Source organism: Trichoplusia ni, chromosome 24 (assembly GCF_003590095.1).
Source record: "Trichoplusia ni isolate ovarian cell line Hi5 chromosome 24, tn1, whole genome shotgun sequence".
Classification (NCBI taxonomy): domain Eukaryota; kingdom Metazoa; phylum Arthropoda; class Insecta; order Lepidoptera; family Noctuidae; genus Trichoplusia; species Trichoplusia ni.
Window position 1 is genome coordinate 2,477,542 of NC_039501.1, and position 25,955 is coordinate 2,503,496.

The following is a 25,955-nucleotide window of genomic DNA, read 5'->3' on the forward strand; positions in this document are numbered from 1 at the left end:
CTGCACATCAAACTTACTTGAAGAAGATGGAGATAAACTGTGTTTCTAAAAACAAATGGAATGAGAAAAATACGTTGACAGTCAATCCTTAAACTTGGAAAAAAGCAACACATTGGACATCCAAATTAACAATGGCTCACTAAAAAAAAGGATTCACATCAAGGACCGAGGCCATATGACAACTTTTCAAAGTAGATACTATTATCGCAGTAGTGGGACAGGGACGGCGTATAGCTGCATCTCTCTCTACTGTCTAGTCCTTTAAAGCGTTAATCAGATAACAAATTATCTCAACGGACTTAGCGTAATTGATTTAGGACTACATTTAAGTGTGATCCAAGTCTGTGTAAATTGTAATACCGTCATTCATTTAGTAATATCATTAAGATCCATGATTAACGGTAATTAGCTTTTCAAGGTCTAAGGTTATGCACTTTGACCTTTAGATACTGAGGGGTCGAGGTCAAAGATTGAATAAAGAAATTTTGAGAAGGTGTATTGAAAAAGTAGTTTAAAGTGAGTTATGTTAAGCGGCCAAGTTAAATTTTCGTCTTGCAATATTATTGATAAACTATATTTTTAGAGAAAAAACCCTCACTTTACTGGTTCAAAACAATTATGTATTTTTAACATCAGATCACCCAACTTTATTCCAACCTTTTCGACATTATCCAAATGTAAAATTATCATAGAACAAATGACGATCATTAGGGGAAAACAACGAAAACACCATTCTGTATAATCGGATCATCGAACTTAGAAAACTGGGAGGAAGTGCTCGACTATGCCGTAGTTCTTTTAGCCACGGTCGCTAAAACTCATTCGCTTGTTATTATACTTGCACTTCATCATCTATCAAAGTGGTAAAATATAAAATTATGGCCTCATAAAAATGTCATGAAGAAACCTGGACTTCTGAACCTTTTAACTTGTAAAACGCCTGTGCTTAGCAATATGTAAGTAAAGTAAAGGCCAACTTGTTCAACTTGCTATTGAAGAGAAATACCAGGTACAAACTTGTATCTCGGTCAGAGCTGATTTCACTTACACCCAAGTTTGATTGCCATTATTTATGAGAGAAAGACAGCACATTTCACTTCATAAAGCGACATCTCACTTCTACATCAACAACAGGTTTTACAGTAGAACGGTAGTAAAAACTCAGAGGACCACTTCCATCTTCAATTCTTAGCTCTGTAACTCAGATGCATCTCATGAATGTGAACAAACAATCTCGTAGTAAGAGAATGATGATTACACGTATTCCCGCCTACGGTATGAACATTGGGGCTATGAAATAAATTAACTTTGACGTACTGCATGAATTAATTTATGTCTTCTGATATTTTTTTGTTGGAGGCAAGTATTATTTAGATTTTTTGTCGTTTGGTCCTTCCTTTGAGCTTGCATGTAATTCTTGCAGTTGTTTCGGAAAATAACTTATGAAAGAAGTATTTTAAGAGCTTTATAGCAGTATTCCGGATACAGAGTCTATTGATTTGCGGAAAACTGTGTGCTGAAAATGAAGGAAATTTAATCCCTCTATCTACAACTGAAGCCTCTAACTACTGCCATAAATGACACTGTTATTTCAAGACAAATGCACGCTCAAACATCTTTTAATATCTAAACAATTAACACATTATCTGGTCCCTTGTCAAAAACGCTAAGTGTTATCATTATTCAAAAGTCCCTTTATTCCTTTCTACAGTAATTGTAACTAAATATATGAAAATCCTTGCTCTATACAAGTGGGATGACAATACAAAATGCTTAGAACCTCAATTTACGTTACACAAAAGGTTTTCAACAGGCTGTTGTCATGGCAACGGGTACAAAGTATGCAGCCATAGGCATGTTGTTTCCTTGTATGAAGTCTTTATAAAGGAGTTTAATAATAACTGAAACTTGAAAACTTGAAGACAGATTTGAGTGTGTTGATAACCGAGTTGCTAAGTTCACCACTCTAAACCTATGCGTTTGAATAAGCTGTTATGAAATAAATAATTATGATTAGAAAAAAAGTCTGCTTCGTCCGTAAGACATTCTCCAAAAAATATTGGATTCGGGTTTTTTTCTTTTATCTCGTAAACAAAAAGCAAAGGGTATAAGGTGATTTTGAATCTCATGTGACGTCACATACCAGTATGCTTTATACTAGCAAGTGATGTTTGTGCTTCTTATCTTCCTTACCTTTTAATCATGTGACAAAATGAAAAATATGTATTCAATATTTTCGGAAATCTGTTTGGCGAACTGTACAAATTTCTATTATAAATTAGTCAAATAAACCTTTCCGCCTCACGAACCTTATTATAATAAGTAATAACTAAATTATAAATTAAACATTAGGTACATTAGCTTCCATTTTGTATCTATATCGATAATTGGTTACGGTGGATCTCACCACTAATTTGCTAACAAAACAGTTGTTACTACAAATAATTTAAACTAACCACATTTATAACTAAAACTGTTGAAATGCAGTAACTAATAAATGTAGCGACTACTATGCAATAAATAAATAGGTACGTTTATTTTTAGATAAAGAGACCATAATAAATTAAAATTAATTATATGTGATGTAATAATATTGATCCTCATATGCAGTGGGCTCATCTATTGTATTTCGATGATAAAAAGTCTAAACACCCACGTTTTTAATTTAAATGGAGTGATTCCATTTAAATTTTATCAAATTTGTATCAGCTGTTTTATAATTGTAAATTGCATTGTAATCGGGAAGTTCCTCAAAATTGAGTTACAAAAATCCAACCCGAACGACAAACTTAAAAGAAAAGTGACATGTATTTTATCTGCAAGAAACACCATAATATATTACCACCACCATAACACTTTATTTGGCATCTCTTTATAGTTATACACGAGGTATTACTTCATATTGGGCCTGTTGGTCTGGTTGTTAGTGACGCTGACTGCTACGCCGGAGGTCGTGGGTTCGATTCCCACCCAGGAAAAATGTTGTGTGATGAGCATGATCATTTGTTCCGTGTCTGGGTGTAATTTATCCATAATATGTATATATTTAGAAATATATAAGTAAGTTTATCAGTTGTCTGGTTACCATAACACAAGCTTTGCTTAGCTTGGGATCAGATAACCGTGTGTGAGTTGTCCCAGGATAAATTATACTATATTATAGTACACAATTACACAAAAATAATTCCTAAAACTCAATTCAATGACTACAACATAAGCAGAAACGTCACAAAATTACAAAATCTCCCGTTACGTAAAGCTCTATTTTAATCCGTCAGCAGATTTCATCAATATTTTGGGCCCTACAGAAATGTATTGTCTCCAATATTAAGTGAATGAAGGCCGCTTGTATTATTGTCACGTAACAAAAGCCTTCAGATGGAGTGGAGAGACGCTACTCGTTCCTTTATGGGTCAATTTGAGACTGTGAGATTAGCATGTTTGGTATTAGGCCATAATAATAAGGGGAGGGTTCGGTTAGGTGGGAAATGTTTGTGAGAAACTTGAATGAAAACGTGTATGTGTATATTTCTATTGTACGAGTATGTGTGTGATAGTGAACTCCTTGTAATTCACAAAAAGTACAACGTCTGGTGCGCTAGTATGTGTAATATAGAATGAAAGAATTTAAGTTATAAGTTTAGGCAAAATGGTTTGAAGAAGGAATATTCAGACATTATCTTAGGATCACTTTATATTTTGTTTAGTTTTTAAATAATGATTAAAGAAACTGAACTCTTGTGTTTCAAGAGGTTTCAAAACCATTCAAGTCTCTGAGATCCAGACTCAAAACATACAAATGCTAGTCTCTCTCAGTTCGACTCGCGATCCCGCCGCGTCTGCTCATGATTAAGGACTCCGGTTGGGTCCGAAACTAGTCGGGCTACCCCGATAAATACGCGTGAGTAAAGCGTTACATCATTTAATATACAAATGCTAGTCCTTCGCAAAGATGAGCACTGAGCTTGGCGTGGCTATAACACACAAAAATAATATAATCAAGGTTAAGGGGCAATTATTACGGTCATAAATTTGAAAGGTAGTTTATAAAAAAACAGTCTTTTGCAGACTTGAAATTGCCCTTTAATGTCGTGAGACAGACTCTCACAGGACCGATTTTTACCTAATATTTATTTGTAAGCACTTTTACCGTGCTAATAATAATAAACATATAAATGATCTAAATTCGTTGAAAAACATGAAACGTAACATCAAAACCTACTTAAAAAGCCTGCTTTAATAACACGTTTACCAAACCATATTTTCCATTGAACAAAATATATGCGTCTTATAAATTGGGTCTTAATAAGATGTGTATTGGAGCGTGCAAATTAACTTTAAGCTCAAAAGGTATTTAATACGACGCGTGGAAGGACGAGTGCTTATTTTTCAGTACACTTTACATGTTCATGCGCTCGTGTGGTTTGATAACTTGTATAAATATGTTATTTAGATCTAATAAGGCATGTATGGGTATGAAGCTTACTGTCGCTTACTGTCTGCCCGCGATACCGTCTAAAACAACTGCGAAAATCAGAGAACTTTTCTAAGTAACTGTGTGTAACCAGCTATGCTTTTTTACCTCATACTTAACCCGTCTATCACGACCAACAATAACAGTGTTGCTAACTTTACACCCCCGTTTTAGGAGGTGAGTTTCTAAAAGTCTTTTTAGTGGTCGAAAATTTCAAGTTTCAGTAACACAAGGGTTACTCGCAGTCCATGCTCTATGCTCCCTATGTCTTGCTGGAAACGCTTGTATTTTTATATTCTCATCATTCACCTCAAGCCATTTAAGCTCTCCATAAAATAAAATACCATCCGATAAAATATTCTCAAAACCGGCCCAGCTATTTAGAATTATGAATACACTACCACTTAGTATAAAAAGACGTACAAATTCAGAACGCTCGTTTACTGGACATAAGTCGGTTTGAAAACTTTTCACTCAACAACTTTATCCAACATATGCAATTAGAAGTTCTCTCAGTACCCTTAGGATGTAATTTAGTGGCACTTGGTACTTGGTACTTTCTGTGTACCCACCTGTTTCATGTCTACTTGTATACGACTAGCTTTTGTCCGCGGCTTCGCCCGTGTAATCCGGATATTTCGGATGTTGAACTCTAATGGTGTGAATTAATTCCGTTGAAAATTACTGTCGCTATTTGTAAATATAATATATAAATAGTAGGTACTACACCATGCCAAGCAGAAGCCTCTTTCCGTATAAAGTTTGGACATTGATCACCACGCTAGCTCACTGAGGGTATTGACTGTTTCAGGTGGTATGTCCAAGAAAAACAGACAGACAAGAAGAATGATATAAAATAAAGCACGAATATGTAATGTAACATTTTGAAGGAAAATCCCTAACAATAATTTAGTTAAACATAAATAGAAAATGTATAAAAATTTTAGGCTAGAAAATATTAAATTCCTGTAGTAATTTTACCCAGAATTTCGCAAAAGAGGTGGTCTATTTATTTACAGCCTCATTAGACGAATAAAACCTCTTGGTGTAATTAAAAAAGGAGAGATAATTAAGCCTTGACTCCGAAACAAAATAAAAAGTATTACAAAGTGTCTCTTCAATGTTCCCGAGCTGTTTTAGGGATCCGCGGAGAATCGGTTATTATTTTTTGGAACAGAAGACTTACGTTTTACGTTAAGGAAAGCGGGATTTTATAATTCAAAGTTGTCAATTCACATTTACTTCCTTCCTCTAAAGGAGTCCCATAATAAGGAATTTAATCCTTACGTCCCTGCTTTTACAAACATTCAACAATTCACATGCACAAAGGCAGACTCAGGACAAGCATTCGTGGATCACATAAACGCTTATCATACGCGGGATATCCGGGATCGTAAACGATTGGAATCTGTCTGCTTTGTTACGACCGAAACTAGTCGGGCGTTTTTTCAAATAATTATGAATCTGATCTACAAAAAATAGTGTGTAACCAATTTACTCCTACGGAACCTTTGGTCCGTAAAATTGCTAACCATGTCTACTTGTTAATATTCTCTTTTTTGTTTTGTAACCCTTTTTTGGTAGTCTGTTCCTGACATTTTATACTGTCGTATCCCTAACTAGAACATTCCTGAAATTTAGAAACACGTGATATTTTTTGTGAACAAACTAATAAACATGTATGATTTTATTATAATAACTCCTCGATCCTCGCGTAGGACACGCATTTGTGTGATCCACGAATGCTTGTTCTGAGTCTGAGTGTCTTTGTGCACGTGATTTTACATTCCTCCAATTCCTAATGCGGACGAAAACCTTTAATCAATTGAACCCTCTCGATCTTATCCTGCGAGATCACGTTCTTTTAGTAATTATTTTCATGATTATTGTTTTATTCAGGTGGTTCCACTTTAAATATACATTATACAGTATAGAGTATAACCTATCATGTGTAACCAACAACCATAATACCAGGTTGATGGCTACTGGTAAATTTAATGTACCCAGAGTTAGAAACTACTTTGGAGATAGAACTGTGAAAAAGAGACTACCATATATCCTGAATAGTTTACCTGAGGATGTTAGACAGGATAAAAACAAAAATAGTTTTAAGAGAAAATTAAGAAAATATCTTTTAAATTTATGTACTTAGTCTAGTTATACCCAATATTTTAGTATATTAATACAACGTAAGCATAATTATATAGTAAGCAACTCCTAGCCCGCAGACAAACCGATAAACCGGTTTTGTGGGAACTATGTTAAAGATATTATGTAATTGTGCAATAAATAAATAATAAATAAAAAATAAAAATACTACACTATATACATCATATGCTTTGCTCGGTTGAGAGGACGGCTAAAAACCAGCAGGGTCTGGTTGCATAAAGCAGCCGTCAAAATCAAAAGATTTTTTTTTCTAAGTAGACCACGTTCAGGGCACTTTTAGAACTTTTCACTAACAACTAGGTGTACGCCATAAAATACTCTTTTAAAGTAAACATACATACGGTATATCTAAAAACTGATATATTCAAGAACAGCGTAAAATATCAAAACTATAAAGAAAAAGAAACCTTAATAAACGTCAAAGTTCCAACGAGTTTGGGAGAGGCCTAAATCCAGCAATACTGCAAAGACAGCCTAATCATAAGTCAGCACACAACTGCAAGTGTCGACAGACAACCCTCCTTCAAGTACTAAACCCGCAGTTACTCTGCCTGCAACTTGCTTCTCATGTGACTCTTATAGTCACACACAACCTGCGACATTAACCTTATAACCTTGCTGGTGTTTACCGACGCTCTGCGGCTAACTTTATTATACTCGCTCTCTTAAAGCTTTTTGATATCGCTCCTGATGCAATTTCCTTTGACTTGCACTATGAAGGTTAGGAGGATGCAGTTCAGTCATGTTTTCAAATAATCTTATTACACTTTGATGGCTGGCAATGTGTGCTTCAAAGTGTGTTGAAAGGTTGATAGAGTTTTAGGAAATTGAATGAGCGGTTCCTTAAAATACGAAATAGGAAACCTTCGTGTTATACACGGACTAAATCGACAAGAATATTTAGGTTTCATACTTGATATCTACTTATCTAATTCGAAAGTAAATTTTTTTTTAGTCTTTCTTCGTATACTAATATATATTGTGAGATTCACGAACGCTTGTCCGGAGGGTGCCTTTGCATGGGACTTGAATACCGCTTCGCAAAGATCCCTGACGGCGGGTTTTGATAAAAAAAATCTCCAAAGAAACACGATAAAAATGACCGCTGTTTCGTTTTTGATTTGCAATTAAAAGACCACATATCATATTATTTACCAAAAGCAGTTTTTCTCCATTTTCCTTTGTAAAAATCTAACCTAAGTAGAAGCGAATTAAATAGTCTGAATTTTAAACTAGTCACTTAGGCAAAGCTGGTTAAAAGCTTCTAAATAAAGAATAAGCTTCCTATGTCTGTTTCTTAAGTGCTATAAAGAAAACGAAAGGAAGATTTTTGTAGAGAACATAAACTCTTTAACGTTTTAAGAAGATTAAATTCTGTAGTTTCACGGGGACCTTGTAATACATAAAAGGTTTTATATAAGACTAGCTGTTGCCCACGGCCCTGCCTCTTATAAATCAAAAATGATCCTACGGAATCATCAAATCGATATAAAACTATACTATGTTTTAATCCTGGTTATAAACTATCTGTGTACCAAGTTTCGTCTACATCTGTCCAGTGGTTTTTGCGTGAAAAGAACAAACATCTATACATGCAAACTTTTGCGTTTGTAATGTTACTTGGATTATTATTTCGGGTTTCTTACTCAAAGTATGAAAATAGAAACTCGCTACTGATGTCCTACTGTCTGTCCGTCTATCATTTGTTTTCTGAACTGTGATAGACGGTAGAAATAGAAATGTAAATAATGAATTCTTAAAGCTATACCAGAGTCGTGCACGAGGTGCGGCGGGAACACAGGCAAACTACAAATATGCCTCCTTCAAGGTTGTACGTACCTTCTTAACCATTCTAAGATACCACTGACAAGCAGTGACCGAAAACAACCAGGACTCCAAATATTAAAATCTCAACCCTAGAAACATGTACTTTTACTATTATTTAAATAAAATTGTACTCAATTAGTAAAATTAATTAAAACAACAAACTTTTAAACCGTTGCCATAGAATTAAAACCGCATCAATTTAAAAACTTTACATTTAATTAAAGGTATCTTTTGAGTTCCAACTTTGGTATCAAAAACGTGTTACTTAAAAGTAAAGGGTAGGGTTCAAAGGGTTCTCTGCTTAGTCCAGAATTGCCTTAATTGATATTAAGTAAGGCCTTAGTAACGTAAAGTGGTGTGTAATTGAATTGTTTAATATAGTGACGTATGGCATGAACAAGAGTATAATGAATGAATGATAGTCTGTGGACATTTTGGTTAATGAGTGAGTGTGTGAAATTGGATGAATGAACATTGTCATTCAATGTGGCAATGCCGCCAGCTTAGGCACACTCCAACCGGCAATGTTGACGATAAATTTATTTGATAGCTTATTTTAATCTCTATATATCTCTCTTTGTTGTTATCTTTAGCCAAATCAAATCAATATTTTATTTAGGGCCGATTTTTCAATCGCCAGATAACTTTTATTCGACGAATATGTTTGACGTTTTAACATTTTTGGTATAGAAAATAATATATGTCAGACGGCTATGTTTATACCTCATATAAAAATTATCTGACGATTGAAAAATCGGGCCTTTGCAAAATTTTGGTATTTCATTAAAGCATTTTTTTTGTACCTGTTTGATATTTCACAAGTCGTTTGTACATATATTATTTTACAAGTAAGTCGTTTGTTCATATATTTTAAAATAGGTTTCTGATGATAATAAAAGTAGGTAAAGAAAGATTGAATTACAACATCTAAACTACTTTTCACCTCGACAGCAAATCTCCACGCATACGAGGCCAAGTCAAATAACAAATGCGTAGAAAAACAGTCTTCAAAGCAGCAACAAAATTCAAATATATTTTTGACGACCTCCGTGGTCGAGTGGCGTACGCACCGGTTTCAAGGTGTCGTCAATGTATTCACATTTCTACATTGTCTCGGGTCTGAGTGTTTTGTGGTACCTTCGTTGTATCTGAATTCCATAACACAAGTACTTTAGCAACTTATTTTGGGTTCAGAACAATGTATGTGCTGTTGTCCGCATTTATTATTTATTAATTCCTGAAAATAAACCTTCAGAATACCACAAACTCTACAAAATTATGTAAAAACAGATTCAACACACGAAGGCTATATAATTAATAATTATAGCCTTTATAGGGAAAGTTTCGACCACGAAGCGATAAGGAATTCGACTTCCTTCCGTTCCCAGCACCCTGAAATTGGGACTATTTGGAACCGAGTAATTTAATATCGGTCGCGATAAATTGGAGGTTATAAGCTATGGTGCTGTAAACTATTCGGGTTTGTTAATACTAGTGTAATTCTGTAACTTCGCTCGTGTAATTCTGCCTTATTTAGGTTGTGCTCGGATTTGTTACATTTTATTTTTATTTACAGAAACGAGTATGTTTGAAAATCTAAAGTATACCTACTTTAAGTTTAATTCGTGACAAAGAACAGAGTGGGCACAATACGTGACTTTTTCATATTTTCATTATAATCATATTTCGTTTCGAAATTTTATTAATATTTTACAATTTCAAATTGATACATAAATTAAAGATAGATCTGGATGGCGTGCAATTGAGGAGGCCTATGTCCAGCAGTAGACGAATATGGGCTGATGGTGATGATAAAATAAATTTTACCAATTACGTGTACACCGCTGGGTTTAATCAGTTTCGCAGTTATTCACAACATTTACGGATAATATAGAAAGCTCCACAATTTAATTTTGACCAATTTTAATACCTACATAAAATACGACAAGTAATGTAACAGTATTTTTAAATTGTATGCTGACAAATTTTCGTCTTATTTTCCTAATAGCTATAAAACCTTTTTAGATCGTTTCTCCTATTTCATAATTACTTCAAACCAAGGAGGTTATTGTTGAAAAGGTTCTACTCTCTCATTAATAATGTCTGGTGTTCCTCAGACACCTTTTATGTGGAAGCCAGACGCTATTAGTCTGAATTAGAAAGGCGTTGAACACATTAGCTTAATAAGATAATTGAAGTATTTTTTTAGTGGCAATAAAGTACTCAGTAACTTGTTCTTTAAACAGTTTTGTGATATTTTAGATTTAGTTTTTAAACTAGCTGTTACCCGCGACTTTGTCTGCGTGGTTAGGAAATAAGATGATTTTCTCGTAATATATTTTTTCTAAAATCATAGCCTATGTGTTAATCCAGGGTGTCAGCTTACTCCATACCAAATTTCATTAAAATCGGTTGCGCAATTTTGACGTGAAGAAGCAACAAACATGCACACTCACCAACTTTCGCCTTTATAATATTAGTAGGATATATGTTAAATATATCTATATATATGTTAAGTGTGGGTTCGGACTCGCGATACTGAGTTTCTGTAAGTTTTTATCTCATCCTATTGTTGTAGTGGCGGCAGAAATATATTTTTACCTGTGGAAATTTCTACCATCTTGCTACATCTAAGTGAGGCTATCTGTGCAGTTGCACTTGTCACTAACGCCATGTTTCATATTTACACTGACTATATTTTGATAATCAGTATTACACTGACTATATAGGATTTGGGTTTAAATATCGACGATCGACTAAGCTGGGAAAAGCAGGTTAATTTAGTAAGTCGCGACGTTTCCGCCACGCTTCGTTCTCTCTACAGATTTAAGCACTTTCTTCCGTCTAGCACTAAACAACTGCTGGTCCAAGCTCTTGTGCTCCCTATTATTGATTATGCAGATGTTTGTTACTCTGATGTATCCCAAAATCTTCTGAACAAATTGGATCGACTTTTGAATAACTGTATTCGCTTCGTATATGGACTTCGAAAATATGATCACATTTCCTTGTACCGTTCTCAGCTTAAATGGCTGCCTATCCGCCAGAGAAGATCCCTCAGATCACTCTGCTTGCTTTACTCAATTATTAATGATCCTTGTGCTCCCAACTATTTGAAAAGGTCTTTTCAGATCCTAGGCAGCTCGCACGACCGTAACCTTCGTGCTGCTGAAAATCTGCTCCTGCAGATACCTCCTCACCGTACCGGTTTTATGTCCAATACTTTCGTGGTTACGGCAATTAGACTCTGGAACGCTCTTTCCCTCGATATTAAAAAAGCTCCGAGTAAACTTTCTTTTAAACGGCAAGTTCGGGAATACTTTTTGAAAACTCTTGTTCCATAGGTTTTCCGATTATTGATATAGTCGTCTTGTCATATTATATATATGTACGTATATTTTATTTATATCTAAGTACATCTATTAAATTATATATCTAATATCATCTATGTATATAGTTATATATTTTCATATGTATTCGTATTGTTTATAATTAGCGATAGCTATATTAGGGGAAGGTGGGGTAAGACGGGGACCTTAAGGTATTTCATAAATAAAACCCATCTTTTTTAATTGCACAACGTAGGAACTTTTATTAATTAAATAATCAGTCTTTCTTCTTTTAATAACAATCAGTCAAAACAAAAAAAAATAAGTTCTTCTCATAAAAATATAAACTTTTAAAAAATAACTGAATCACCCCATCTTACCCCACCTATAGGGTAAGATGGGGTATACCCCTGGGGTAAGATGGGGTATAGACTATTTAAGCGCCGTCATCTTCACAAACCGGGCAGATATGTTCAGCTTCGTCATCGCTGTCTTCCACTCCTGCACAGACACAATGCGCTCACTTGCCTCAAGTACGATAAGTGATACAAATATGATAATCGGAATACAAGCCGCGACAGTATAGACATTCTGTATCTTCTTCTTCTGTGCCTTTTCGCTTTTTCGGTTTTTCAAGTTCTCTTTATTGTTATTTTTGTCATTTACTTTTTGTTTGTTACATGTGGTTTTAGTTTCTACCTATTTTAGTTTTCCTCTCATTCTTTTTTATATAGAAAAGCAGTAATAATAGCTGCTTTTCCCCTTCTTCGAACTTGTCTTGGTCTTTTTTCGGCGAATCGCGAATAAGGCATTAACTTTTTCGGGCTAACCAGATGGAATGCATCATTATCTATATTATAATCATTTACTGTTGCCTGCTTGAGACATGAGGTTGAAGCAGTTGGTGGAGGTGGAGAGTTTGCTAAATGATTTACGGCGGTGTAGCCATTTAAGCATCAGGAAATGACAACATTACTGTTTTTGGAACTGTACTATAAAAAAATAGTTAATGTTGAATGCAATCTCAATACAAACTGAATAACAACTCAGCGGATAAGATCGGGTACCTACCCCGTCTTGCCCCACATAAGTGTCCCATCTTTCCCAAACTGGACTTAAAAGTTGTATTGAATTTTTAGAGGTTATAAATCAAAAGAAACCGGCATGAATTAATGAGTTTACAATAGTAAAATAAATACAAATTAACAAAAAAAATATGTCACACATTATGTTTATCATACATTATAACAGTCATGCACTTTATATGCTTCAATAATTAGATAAAACCACTTCAAATTTTAAAAATGTACTTACCATGAAGAATCGTGCGCTCCTTCGAACAAACTTTTTGCGACTCTAAAAAGTACTGATAAATACGACTAGATGGCGTCAAAATAACTTTTCAATTAATACTGTATTATATATTTTTGGAGGGTCCCCATCTTACCTCGCTACCCCGTCTTACCCCACCTTCCCATAAGTAGTAGTTTTAATTGTTTCGTTTTCTACTGTTGTACCTATCCCAACTGTCTTTCATTATACCCAAAGGTTGACTGGTAGATAATGCCTCGCGGCATTAAGTCCGCCTTATGTACCACAATTGTACGTAAAAGATTAAATAAATAAATAAATAAATATTTTGATATTGGGAAATGGGGATAGTAACCATCGTGAGAATGACTCAAATAATGATAAAAATGATGTAACGGTTTACTAACGCGTAAGTAAACCGTTACATCATTTAATAATTTACACTGACTAGTTTAGACTAGTTTGAGTTAGTGTAAAACCGAATTTCCATAATATACCTACCTACCCTAGTACAGTACGGAGTTTTCATAATTATAACATTCTTATACATTTCATTTCCGGGCGGTTCGTTCCGCCTCAACGCGGAAAATTGCGTCCAATTACATCATGTTCTGGGCAAATTAAAATGATTCCGACGGACGAAACGCCGTCGATGTTAAGGGGAACATGTTTTTGACCACAGAGGTTTTATTATAACTTGTGATTTGTTATTTAATATAGGTACAAGTGGACACGCTTGTGTTTGATTTGTGACGTGTTTTTGGACGGGCCTGTTAGTGTAGTTTGTTATTGAAATAACGAAATGATGTTGTGGGTTCGATTCCCAACCAGGACGAATGTTTGTGTAACAAGTGCGATAGGTTTTTCTGTGTCATGTTTACTACTAAGAACAACCACTTTCGATTTGATTAAGATTTGGGATAGTTGTTTGTACCTATGTTGTGATCAGTGCTATATAGCAGGAGCATAAACCCCCCCTTAAATCTAGTCAGAAGCATTGTTTAAAACCGGGTCTTTTATTTGTCCTACAAAAGTTTGATTTTGATATTACAATAGTATATGTTAGTGCGGCGATTCCTTTTAATTTTCTTTGAAACATTAAACACGTAAAGAGATTCCCCTTAACCACTGGAGTGGTAGCAAACTAACCCGCCATTATTGAGTTGCAGATGTTACGGCAGCACGCTGTTTCTTTTTATTCCTGTCTTCATAAACATCAGCTGTTACCCTTTGCTTAACGTTCTATCTTTCGGAGAAAAATATAATTATGGCCTATTTCTCTAGTACTGGTAGGTACAGTATTGACGGATTTTGACAGGCTGTATAAATCGAAATGTGTTCAGTGTGCTAGTTAGATAGTATTTAAAAAATCTCTGAAAAATAATAATTAAGTTGGCAAGTTGAAAATAGATGGAAACAGGTCGTCATACTTGCTTGTGTTATAAAACTTTTAGAAATTATAATAGTGTTATAAATAAATAAATATCCTCGTAGGAAAAGCATGATTGCAATCCACGAATGCTTATCCTGAGTTTGGATATCTTTAGCCACGTGAGTTGAATGTTTGTAAAACCAAGGATACAAGGATTAAATTTACTAGTGCGGGAGTGGTATATTTACAAAAAAGGTTTCCCGTTCATCATATTACGCACATTAAGGTTAAAAATTACTTCTTAGGTTTACGCGAATGTTAGACATTGAAATGAAACTACTTTTACGGATTTTATCGCGGTTTAATTTTAGATTTTAGTTCCCGACGTTTCGAAACCTTTGCAGGTATCATGGTCACGGGCAGACTGAGATGGCGTTCGTCTTGACAGAAGATGTTGCTCGTTCTACCTTCATATTTTAATTAATTATTTGTGGTCCGACCTACGCAGTATGAGCTCACTGTGTCTTGATGTCTTGCAGCGCTGCTCTTGGGTTTGGCCTTGAGTTTATTTATTATTGGATCCCAAGTAGGTGATATCTTCCAGCCATCTTCTCTATTGAAATTAGCCAGTCCTTACCATCTGTCAAGTGTCACATACCTCTACAAGATGCAGGAGTATACAAACTAGATTGTGACTGCGGCCTCTCTTACATCGGTCAAACCAAACGAAGCATAGGGACCCTCGTTAAAGAACACATAGCTGACGTCAAACACCGCCGCTCAACGAAGTCTGCAGTCGCCGAACATGCTGAAGGTTGCAGCCATTATATTAGATTTGACCAACCACAGATCCTCGCTAAAGAATCCAAATTCCTACCTAGGATGTTTCGCGAGGCTATTGAGATTAAAAAACACCCTAATTTCAATAGAGAAGATGGCTGGAAGATATCACCTACTTGGGACCCAATAATAAATAAACTCAATGCCAAACCCAAGAGCAGCGCTGCAAGACATCAAGACACAGTGAGCTCATACTGCGTAGGTCGGACCACAAATAATTAATTAAAATATGAAGGTAGAACGAGCAACATCTTCTGTCAAGACGAACGCCATCTCAGTCTGCCCGTGACCATGATACCTGCAAAGGTTTCGAAACGTCGGGAACTAAAATCTAAAATTAAACCGCGATAAAATCCGTAAAAGTAGTTTCATTTCAATTAAAAATTACTTTTATTTTTATTACTAACTTTATTGAGCCCCACACTGATGACAGTCAAAATCAACCACTCTCCTTTTTTTCTGGTGGGTATAGATTTTTTTAGAAATAAGCAGCATCCTAATACATCACATTCTTTTTACTATAACAAATGATTAAATGAACAAATAAAATTTCTGCCTGTCTCTCGCTGTTCTCAATGTCTTAAATAAATCCATATCAAGTCGTACCTTCATTATCGTAATGTATCCCTACAACAAAAGTCACATTACAATAACGACTATTAAATTGTCACATCTCACCAACAGCTAAGTACCTACATGATGACGTAACTTTGTAAAATGATCTAACTTACTTGTGCTTAGACTTGGAAAGTTATTACCGAAAGCATCTGTGTAAACATAAGTTTAATTATGAAAACTCCTTCGAGCGATTACTTGGGACATTGTTCTTCGTGAAATATAATACTTGATAATGTGGTATAGATGTGTTGGGACCTTTTTGTTATGTATTAAACTTTAAGCTAAATAAATTGATGTTGAAATTAATATAACATTAAGTGAAAGTGTGATGGTTTCATCGTATTAACGTGCAATGGAATGATTTTTAAATTTCTAAACTGGGTGTTTTAGTTTGCTTAGCTTTTTTGATATTGTTCCTTGAGGTTATGTTGTGCCAGGTTGGGGGACACCCTGAAAAATGGAGTCCCATGAACTAGTCGATTTGGCAGGCAGGCCGCTTGCTCACACAGGCTAATTGCTCATATCGAATTGGTATTTTCCTCAAAAGGCATTCGTTTTTAAACTTATACTCACATTTTAAAATTGTCTGTACTTCAAACCGCGACTTCTAAGTTTGTTTCGACATTTTTTCAGAAATTAGTAGGTTAGGTAATGTCGACTCCAGCGTTCACAAAAAAGATAAATGTGAACGTGATGATACATCCCTACTTACAGAATAAATAGTTTCATTAAATTTCCTTATATTTTTTATCATAAAAAAACTTTTTATTAACAACTCAAACAAAACCAAAGAGAACAAACATAATAATATATTATTTCACATAAAATAACACGAACTAAGTATTTTTGTTTCATCATACAAAATACTATTTTATACCGCTGTTCAATATTTATGTTACCGGACGCTCGAGGGTCAATAAATTAATTCTGCCAAAAGGGTTGAACACCATTACTGAGGCCTAAAATCATGACACCGTTAATTAATGCTTGTAGATAAATCATAATTGTTATGCCTATTTTTACGCGCTAACTTTTGCCCGCGGCTTTGTGTGTGTGGTTGACAGTTACATCTGTTAAGAAACCGTGTTTGCTATTTTCAAGGTGTCAACTACATCTAAATCAAATTACATTATAATCGACTGCACGGAAAGCCGAGTGGTTGAGATCATCACGCCAAACCGATTGTACTGTACGCGATGTGTCGCGGCTTCGATCCCCGTGTAGGACAAGCATTTGTGTGGTCTGCAAAAGCTTGTCCTAAATCTGGGTGTCTTTGTGCATGTGACTTGATGAAAATGACAGGCAGGCTTTACAAAATGTAATTTCCATGGCTAGGAAGAAGGCATTTATGTCTGGAGTCTCTAGAGAAAGATTCTTTAAAATTACTTTACATTCATTTAATTTGATATAAGTGTATTATTTAAAGATTTTTGTATTAAGATGCCAAATGCACGTACATTTCATATGCCTTCGGCAAGAAGTTAAAATTTGAATGTTAACAGCTGCGTATGGCATTCGTTTACCACAATATAATAAATGTTTTCTTATTTTTCAATCGTAACCATAAGAAATAATTAAAGATCTTAATAATTACTATTATTTAAACGAAAAAAAAATGAAGTAATGTTAAAGTAAAGTAAATAATTTATTTATTAGTTAAATATTAATAATGCAATAAAACAAATTTTAATTTACCGAGACATTCATATATTAGTCACGTGACTCACCGTCGCGTCGCATCCTGAAACGTCACTCAGTTAAGTGTCACGCTGACTTTGTCACTGTCATGTGGAATGTGGAGACAAATAGACTTACGAACGTCACCGAGTAATGTTACGTAGTGTGGTTTTTAATAAGGCCCGGTCCCTTTTTATAGTTCTTTTTCGTCAGGTTGGCATGAAAGAAGTGAAAAACTGGCTTTGTTCTGGTGAAATAAATGTCTTAATCGATTCAGTTGTTCCTGAGATTACCGGCCTAAAATTCACAAACTTTTTCAATTTCATTTTCTTCTTACTATTACACACTAAGTTATTTAATTGTTCACATTTACTCGATTATCAGTGCAGTCGTCCGACACCGCTATAAATGATTGAAAACTGAAAATATTGGTACAAAATATAGTAGATTAACAACAAATATTTTCTCATTAAAACAATAGGGCAAAACAAACCTTTAATTAACTAAGTGCATATCTAATAGAAGCAATTAGTCCAACTCGCGCTCATAGCACATAGAACATTGTTCTGTTCTTCTATTGCTGTTAATTGCAAACAGACTTGCTAATTATACAGCATCCTTTGAAGACCTCCGTGGTCGAGTGGCGCACGCACCGGTTTCAAGGTGTCGCTAGCTCTGAGGTCCCGGGCTTGATCCCCGGTAGGGTCAATGTAAAAATGCACATTTCTACATTCTACACCTGAATTCCATAACACAAGTGCTTAAGCAACTTACTTTGGGTTCAGAACAATATATGTGATGTTGTCCGCATTTATTTATTATCTTCTAGCGATGCTGTTAATGATACAATGTACTAGTATCCTTAAATACTAAGTATAGCCCCCGACTTTACTCGCAACGACTTGACGGCCTTAGCCTGTACATACAGTGCAGTGCCAACAATACCGGTGTAACTTCGCACGTCGGGTTAGAGCTATATATCTCCGAGCGCGAACTTATTATGTCTACAACATTTTAAAACTATTTTATAATATTATTTTTAAACTATTAGCAACGAGTCTTAATATGAAACAACATTATATCACGAAATTTTAAATAAAATACCTTTATCCTGTACTGAAAGCCATGCTATATAAAAGGCTAGGTAGACAAAAGACATGACAACAAAACACATACTTCAGCCCAAAGTCTCCAGCTCCATACAAGGACAAAGCAACTCAAAAACGCATTCTAACATCATTTTTCTTTTGTCAACAGAGCCAATATGACGTGACAACATGAGAAAAAAATAGCAAACAAATCCAAGATGGCGGCCTCCGACAAAGACTGGGTTGACTACTTCGGCGACTTCAATTCGACGAAACTGTCAGTTGACACTGACACCGATTTTGACAATTCGAAGAATAATTTCAATTATTATGACAATCAGACTGGGTACCCTACATATTCGAACTTCAGCGCTGATGATTTCTGCCAGTCGAATCATTCGCATTTTTATTTGAATGTCACTTGCGAGTTCCCGATCAATTATGCTGAACCTATGTATGGGTAAGTCATTTGTTTTTTAAATTTTCTAATTTTTAATTTTGTTACAAAATTCTGAACGAAAGCGAAAGTAATTACTATTAAATCGATTAAAACACAAGTAAGACTTGACTTAACTTTTACAAATAGCATTTGTCTTTAAATACGTTTCAATAATTCGGACATTTTTTTAATCTACAATGAGTCCAAAATTACTCTTCGAAATCCGAATTCCCAGTTCTGAACACATGATCAAAACAATTTTGATCCGCCTGTCAAGCTTCAGCCTGTTTAGTTGATCTAATCCAATCAAATATTTTGGTCAACCAATCGCATTTATCAGTAAAATTAACAATAAATTTTATTGATCAAAGTTTTGGACTTGCTCTAATACCCTAGTGGAAACAAATATTCCTTTTTTCAAAGCCGCATTGTATTTTCAAGAATTTATTTAAAAAATCTGCTAATAGACCTCAATGAGTGTAAATTGTGTTAATTAAAAGATTTTTAAACAAGGAAAGTTCCTTGTAAGTGCCTGCCTTCGTTGTTGAAATTCAAACCAAAACCAAACCTTGTTATTTTGAGAAAAGGTTTGATTTTTTCGCTTTCTCGACTGATTTACCCGAAGTTATGTTTTTTAGTCCCACTTCACAGATGAATTTCAGTTATTAATTCACAAACTGCTTACTGCCAATATTAACTGCCAACGAGTTCGATTGCGGGTCTGCACTTTTTCTTATAAATAAGGAGCCTTGTAAATACATACATACATCTGTTCTGTGTTACTTTGTATGTATATAAATTATCAAATACATCTAATATCTTCTTCTTCTTCTAATATATAAAATTCCCGTGTCACGATGTTAGTTACCGTACTCCTCCGAAACGGTACGACCGATTCTAATGAAATTTTGTATATATATTGGGTTGGTCTGAGAATAGAACAATATCTATTTTTCATACCCCTAAGTGATAAGGGTTGCTCACACTAAAAAATATTTTTTATTTTTTGGATGAATTTTTTTTTTTTTTTTTTATAATGTGGCATTGAAAAATACATACAACTAGAAATAATTTATTAGGCAAAACAACGTTTGCTGGGTGAGCTAGTAATTAATAAATATTTGTATTGTAAACCCACATTGCGCGACGTGTCGTGAGTTCAATCGCTGCTTAGGTCAAGCATTTGTGTGATCCACAAAAGTTTACACACACAAAGTTTCACATATTACTATTTATGTAAAAAAAAATGCTTTTCTCTTTCAGATATATCGCCCCGTTCCTCCTAGCAACAACCACAGTAGCTAACACGTTGATCGTGGTGGTGCTCTCTCGCCGGCACATGCGGACCCCCACAAACGTGGTGCTCATGGCCATGGCCCTTTGCGACATGTTCACGATGCTGTTCCCTGCACCCTGGCTGTTCTACATGTACACCTTCGGCAACCATTACAAGCCGTTGAGTCCTGTCAGGGCCTGTCAAGCGTGGAATTATATGAATGAGGTGAGTGGGGTTTAGTAGTCTGGCATCTCTTATTTACGCCGTTGGCTCAGCGACCCAAATGGCTTTAGGTCTTGGCCTCTGATACGGGAGAGCGCCTCTTTACCCGATCCTTAGCCACTTCTCGCCAGTCATCGGCATTAAGCGCCCGAAGGTCCGCCTCAACTGTATCCCTCCAGCGATACCTGGGTCAAACTACACATCTTAAAGTAATATTATTATTCAAAGGCCTACTACGGACGGTTAAAGCTTTGAAGTAACATGTATATTGACTGTATAGGTAAGGAGATTGAAGTTGTGAAAGCGTGACAGTGCTCTCCTCGGTATAGAGCGGTGTCTCTTTCCACAATAATATAACTATAAGACGCTACGACAGGTCCTCAGTTGTTTTTTGTTTTCGATAACACTTTTATGTTTTACGGCTATTAGAACTACTTGTATAAGGGTGTTGAAACTAGATACATGTACGAGGTCAAATTATGCAACATATGTAGGGTTGGCTTCATCCAAACAATTTTGACGAAGTTTCGTACAAAATCTTTTTACATTATAAGTCTCATTTGTATTAATCGCATACACGACTAACACGATTCCTGCGACAAACTACCGACGAACTTGAAATACAACGTCCAAAGGTTACTCTCACAATAATCAGTTAAGCCAAGATCATTTACACCTATATGAAAATATTTAATTTATTCGGGGCCGTATTTCAAAATTCACAATAATATCTAAACATCAAAGGATTATTAAATCGTACTTATGTCAGATGTCAGATCTGTCTTATCTCAGACTTAGATTAAATTCAGAAAGCCAAGATCCATTTAAATATGAAATAAACAAAATAAAAAGAAAATAAAAATATATTTATTAAAAACCTAGTTCACATTACGTAGTAAATGTACGAATACAATTGACTCAGATTCTAAAGTGTATGTCACTAAACTCCTTAAGAACGGCTGGTCCAATTCGAATGATTTTTTGTGGCAATAACGTTATTTTTTGCAATTCCCATTTACGCTTGATCGGCATGAACGGCTTTTCATTAAACTGCTCCATTTTTTTTAAATATTAAGACATTTATGTTCTCTTAGTACATAATGGTACTTCTCTTTAAAACAGAGGCCTTCTACCATCAAAAGATAAGCACCACAAATAATAGTAGTTGTATACAATATATAGCATATTTCTGAACGTTTACCTATGCTGAACAAAAACTCAACTGTATTTTAAAATAACTCACGTTGTTTTATATGAAAGTTTGACGGCCAGGGAGTTGATAACTAGACCTCATGAATTATTCCAATTAAAAGTAATAAACACGTCGGTTACGCGAATAATTATAAATGTCTAAGTTTGAGTCTAGATCTAAACTAGCGTGCAACATGCAGCAATACAGTCCGCCTCAGAAGTGCTTTAACACAATATTTAATATAGCGTGGAATATTTTTTTTATCTAACATAGCTTAAAACTCCCGACTATCCTATCTATCTATACTAATATATAAAGCTGAAGAGTTTGTTTGTTTGTTTGTTTGAACGCGCTAATCTCAGGAACTACTGGTCCAAATTGAAAAATTCTTTTTGTGTTGAATAGACCATTCATCGAGGAAGGCTTTAGGCTATAAACCATCAAAAAACAGGGCGGGTATAATCATAACTTATATTTTCTACCCACGGGGACGAAGTCGCGGGCAACAGCTAGTATTAAAATAAAAAACAAAACAGGTCTTAAATAGTTTCATGCGTTCGCCGAGAGAGCTATGATGTCACAAACACACACGAGCGTCGAAAGTTTTACAACTGTACCTACACAGTAAAAGTGCTGTTGGACTACTAGCCATTAGGTAACAAAATAGGTTATACACCTAGTGTAGTTAAAAGAAACACCAATGTATATAAAAATCTAATTAGACCGTCAGATAATTTCAAAAAATCTGTAGAGTGCGATTATTTTAAAACACCACGAAAAAGGAGAAACTTTTGGACGTGGGGGCTAATAACGTCACTTGTTGGTAAAAAGAACATACAAGTGTCATCACATGTTCTTAATATTTGACTAAAGAAAAAAAAATTTTTTTCTCAAATACCCCATCCTCATATGTCACTAAAATACTGTGTCTTTATAAACCAGATTGTGTTATACGACTGTTACTGACTGTACATCAGTGTGCATGCAATAAAGTCCTTACAACAAAACTAATTAAAATTCATAATTATAAGTCCTTTTGTTCTTTGTTGTGAAAGTCAAGTTAATACTTGAAAGCAAAGGGCCTACTACCGACATTAAAGTAAGATTTTTGCCGGTGTGTGAGCGGGATAGCGCTATACACGAGTAAGTACGGCGTCTCGCTTCCACAACTGGAGCTGTACTGCGTGAAAGAGTAGTGAACGACTCTTTGAAGAAGTAAAGTATGCTTATTTTATTATGAGTTATACTGCATTAACATGCTAAGATTACGTCATGAAATAAAAAGCTTATCAGGTATGATAACTACTTACGTAGATGCAAATGGAAAATATTAGTAATCATTAATTGATTTAGGGCCGATTTTTCAATCGCCAGATAACTTTTATCTGACGAATATGTTTAACGTTTTGACAGCTTATAGAAAATTTTTTTAACGGCGATATTTATTCCTCAGACAGAAGTTTACTGGCGATTGAAAAATCGGCTCTTAAAAATCTAATACCTACGTTTTTAAACGTCGCTACATTGAAATCGTATCAAAGTCAGTCCAGCCGTTTTATGGTTAAAAATTGCATTGTCATCGGGTCTGAAGCTACCCTGAAAATTTCAGCCTGCTAGCTTATCGGGAAGTGCCTCAAAATTTAGTTGCAAACAAACATACAAGCAAGAAAGTGAGTGTATAAATACGTTAAAAAAAAATGAAACAATCCTGCAGATTAGTTTGTAATTATTTCACAACTAAATCACTCGACCGCTTTTGATGAGATTAGAGCTATTTATAATATTTTTAATCCCGACGCAAAACAGGGGTGTTATAAGTTTGACGTGTCCTGCTGTCTGTGGCGTCATAGCTTCTGAATAGACTGAACGCTTTTGATTTAGTTTATTTTGTTTTAAAGGTAAATAATAACCAAATATCTGAAAATATACTTGATACTCAAATGAAAGCGAAGTGATATAGAATATTGATGATTTAACTTGAAAATTGTTTGTAGAAATATGGGATATGGAAATCTGATTGTCAAGCGTATCAATTTTACTATATCACTATGTACATCTAATCTTATATCACCTGAAATTAGTTTTTAAATTTCTACTCAAAATTATATTTTGTCATCTGGTAATTTTGTTCAATCGTTTTTTGTTTTAAATTAGAAATATTTTCTAAGAGCCCAACAGAAAGGTCCTATCCCATAATTATCTCAATCTGAAAATCCTGAACCAACATCTGTAGAGGTTTTCTTCAGGTTGAGAAATTATTAGATAGATACCAAAATTAATTAATTAACAAATTTCGTTTGCACTTTCAATCTACAAATGATAAATGAATCTTCAATTTCTACGTAAAATTTTCTATGACGAAAGATCTTAAATTAGACCAGAGAGATAAATTGATAAAATCATTCATACTCACCGGATTCAATGAATGGTCTACAAAATTATATAGACCAAATGATAGACACGTATCTTTTAGAATTTTGCCAACTTTTAATATTACCTCCTCAAATTACTCGTCAGCTATTAGATATTAGATTCAGTTGGATTAAGTATTTTACATGTACATTATATATTATACATAGCATAGTCGTGACCAAATAGCTTGGCGTGATATTAAGTAATTATATCAATCAATATTTGATATGTAAGCCATTACTCTCTTTATGATAACAAAGGTTTAGGTGGGAAAGTTTGGGACTCTGTTTTTATTTTTGTTAATTCTTTCTTTGAAAGTCTGGATGAATATAGTCTAGAAAAGATAAAGCCGACGCCGGAATTTTTCTTCAAAAAAATTCGTTGAGTAAAATAAATATGTGACTGCTGTTAATTAACAAATGTTCTTGATTCCCAAATCTCAAAAACATAACCTCATCTACCTTATTTTCTAAACCCACAATCGCCTAGTCGTCTAGTGAAATAAGCATTGGAAAATGTTTCTAATAAACCCCAATTTCTGATTTATATTATTTCGTCTATAATATTGCTACCAATGCTACCCAAAATCAAACAGTGACGTCACGCAGTGACGTGTGTCGGTGTGAATGACCGTTCTTTGAAGTCCAAGCTCTTTGTGGTTCTGTTAAAGTGGGTTTCACAATTATATGGGTTTTCGTGGAAATACGTAAGTTTAGTACTTCGTTGTAGCGTTAGCAAGTCTTGCTGGTGTTAATAAAACATGTCCAAATTCAATCAAATCCTTAAATCATATACATAGTTAATTTCCAAATACTTCCATACCTAAGGTACGAGAAATTGGTTTCAAGAATAGCCTCTGAAATTGAAAACAGGCTACTTAGAAACGTAAAATAAATATTATTTCCATCTCTCGGCCTGAGGGCATGCCAACAATAGATAGGCACAATAATAACATATTACTAAACCCAAATACGGGTATCGTGAGCAAATAGTAAGGGTTGATATCCAATATGCAGCACAAACGACTGTCCTATACAGATTATACAGGTGACTAGGGATGTAAAATAGCTATCGATAATTCTATCGATACCTTAATTATTATAATACCTTTCGAGAGGCAGGTCACGATTAAAAAGTCATGTAACTTAAGCGAATTTATCGGAATTGCCTGACTAGATTCGGATCCAACCGAGTTTCGAGCGAGAACGCCGAACTAAGATTACTCTGATATACGAGTGATATATTTTGAGGTTCAACGTTTTGCCATTTCAAGTATGTGTTTTGCGTTTTGCCTGTTCAACACGAAAATAGTTTAGCCACATTCTCAAAATTAAGATGCCAAAAGTTTTGTTAGTAGTAAGTACCACAAAATAAAAATAAAAAGTGAGATAACGTACACACTTACTTTATTTTAAATTATCAGTAAACTAAAAGAAAACTGAAGCAGAAGAAAAGGAATATTATGTCATCTAAAACTAAAAGTATCGATATTCCAATGAAAATACAATCCCATCCTTAACTCTCGTTCCGCTAAATTAAACCAAGGTAAATAATGCCGTTAAAAATGGGAGATAGCGAGTTTTTCAGAATCGAAAATACCATAACTACGTAGTATGGTATGAATATCAAGTACCTACTCTGTAGTGTAATTTGTAGATATGAAATTGGTAGGTGTAGATATTAATAGTTACATTTATATAGTCATGTAC

The 25,955-nt window shown here is 34.7% G+C and overlaps 1 protein-coding gene across 1 annotated transcript in view; it reads left to right on the top strand.

The window, feature by feature from the left end:
* Nucleotides 1-25,955, top strand: part of LOC113505195 (sex peptide receptor-like) — a 287,008-nt gene that overhangs the window by 240,104 nt on the left and 20,949 nt on the right. Inside the window, exons 5-6 of the mRNA XM_026887787.1 lie at nt 18,875-19,165; nt 20,408-20,645. Of these exons, the coding sequence (XP_026743588.1) occupies nt 18,924-19,165; nt 20,408-20,645 (480 nt within the window). The 5' untranslated portion in view covers nt 18,875-18,923. The remainder of the gene's footprint in view (nt 1-18,874; nt 19,166-20,407; nt 20,646-25,955) is intronic.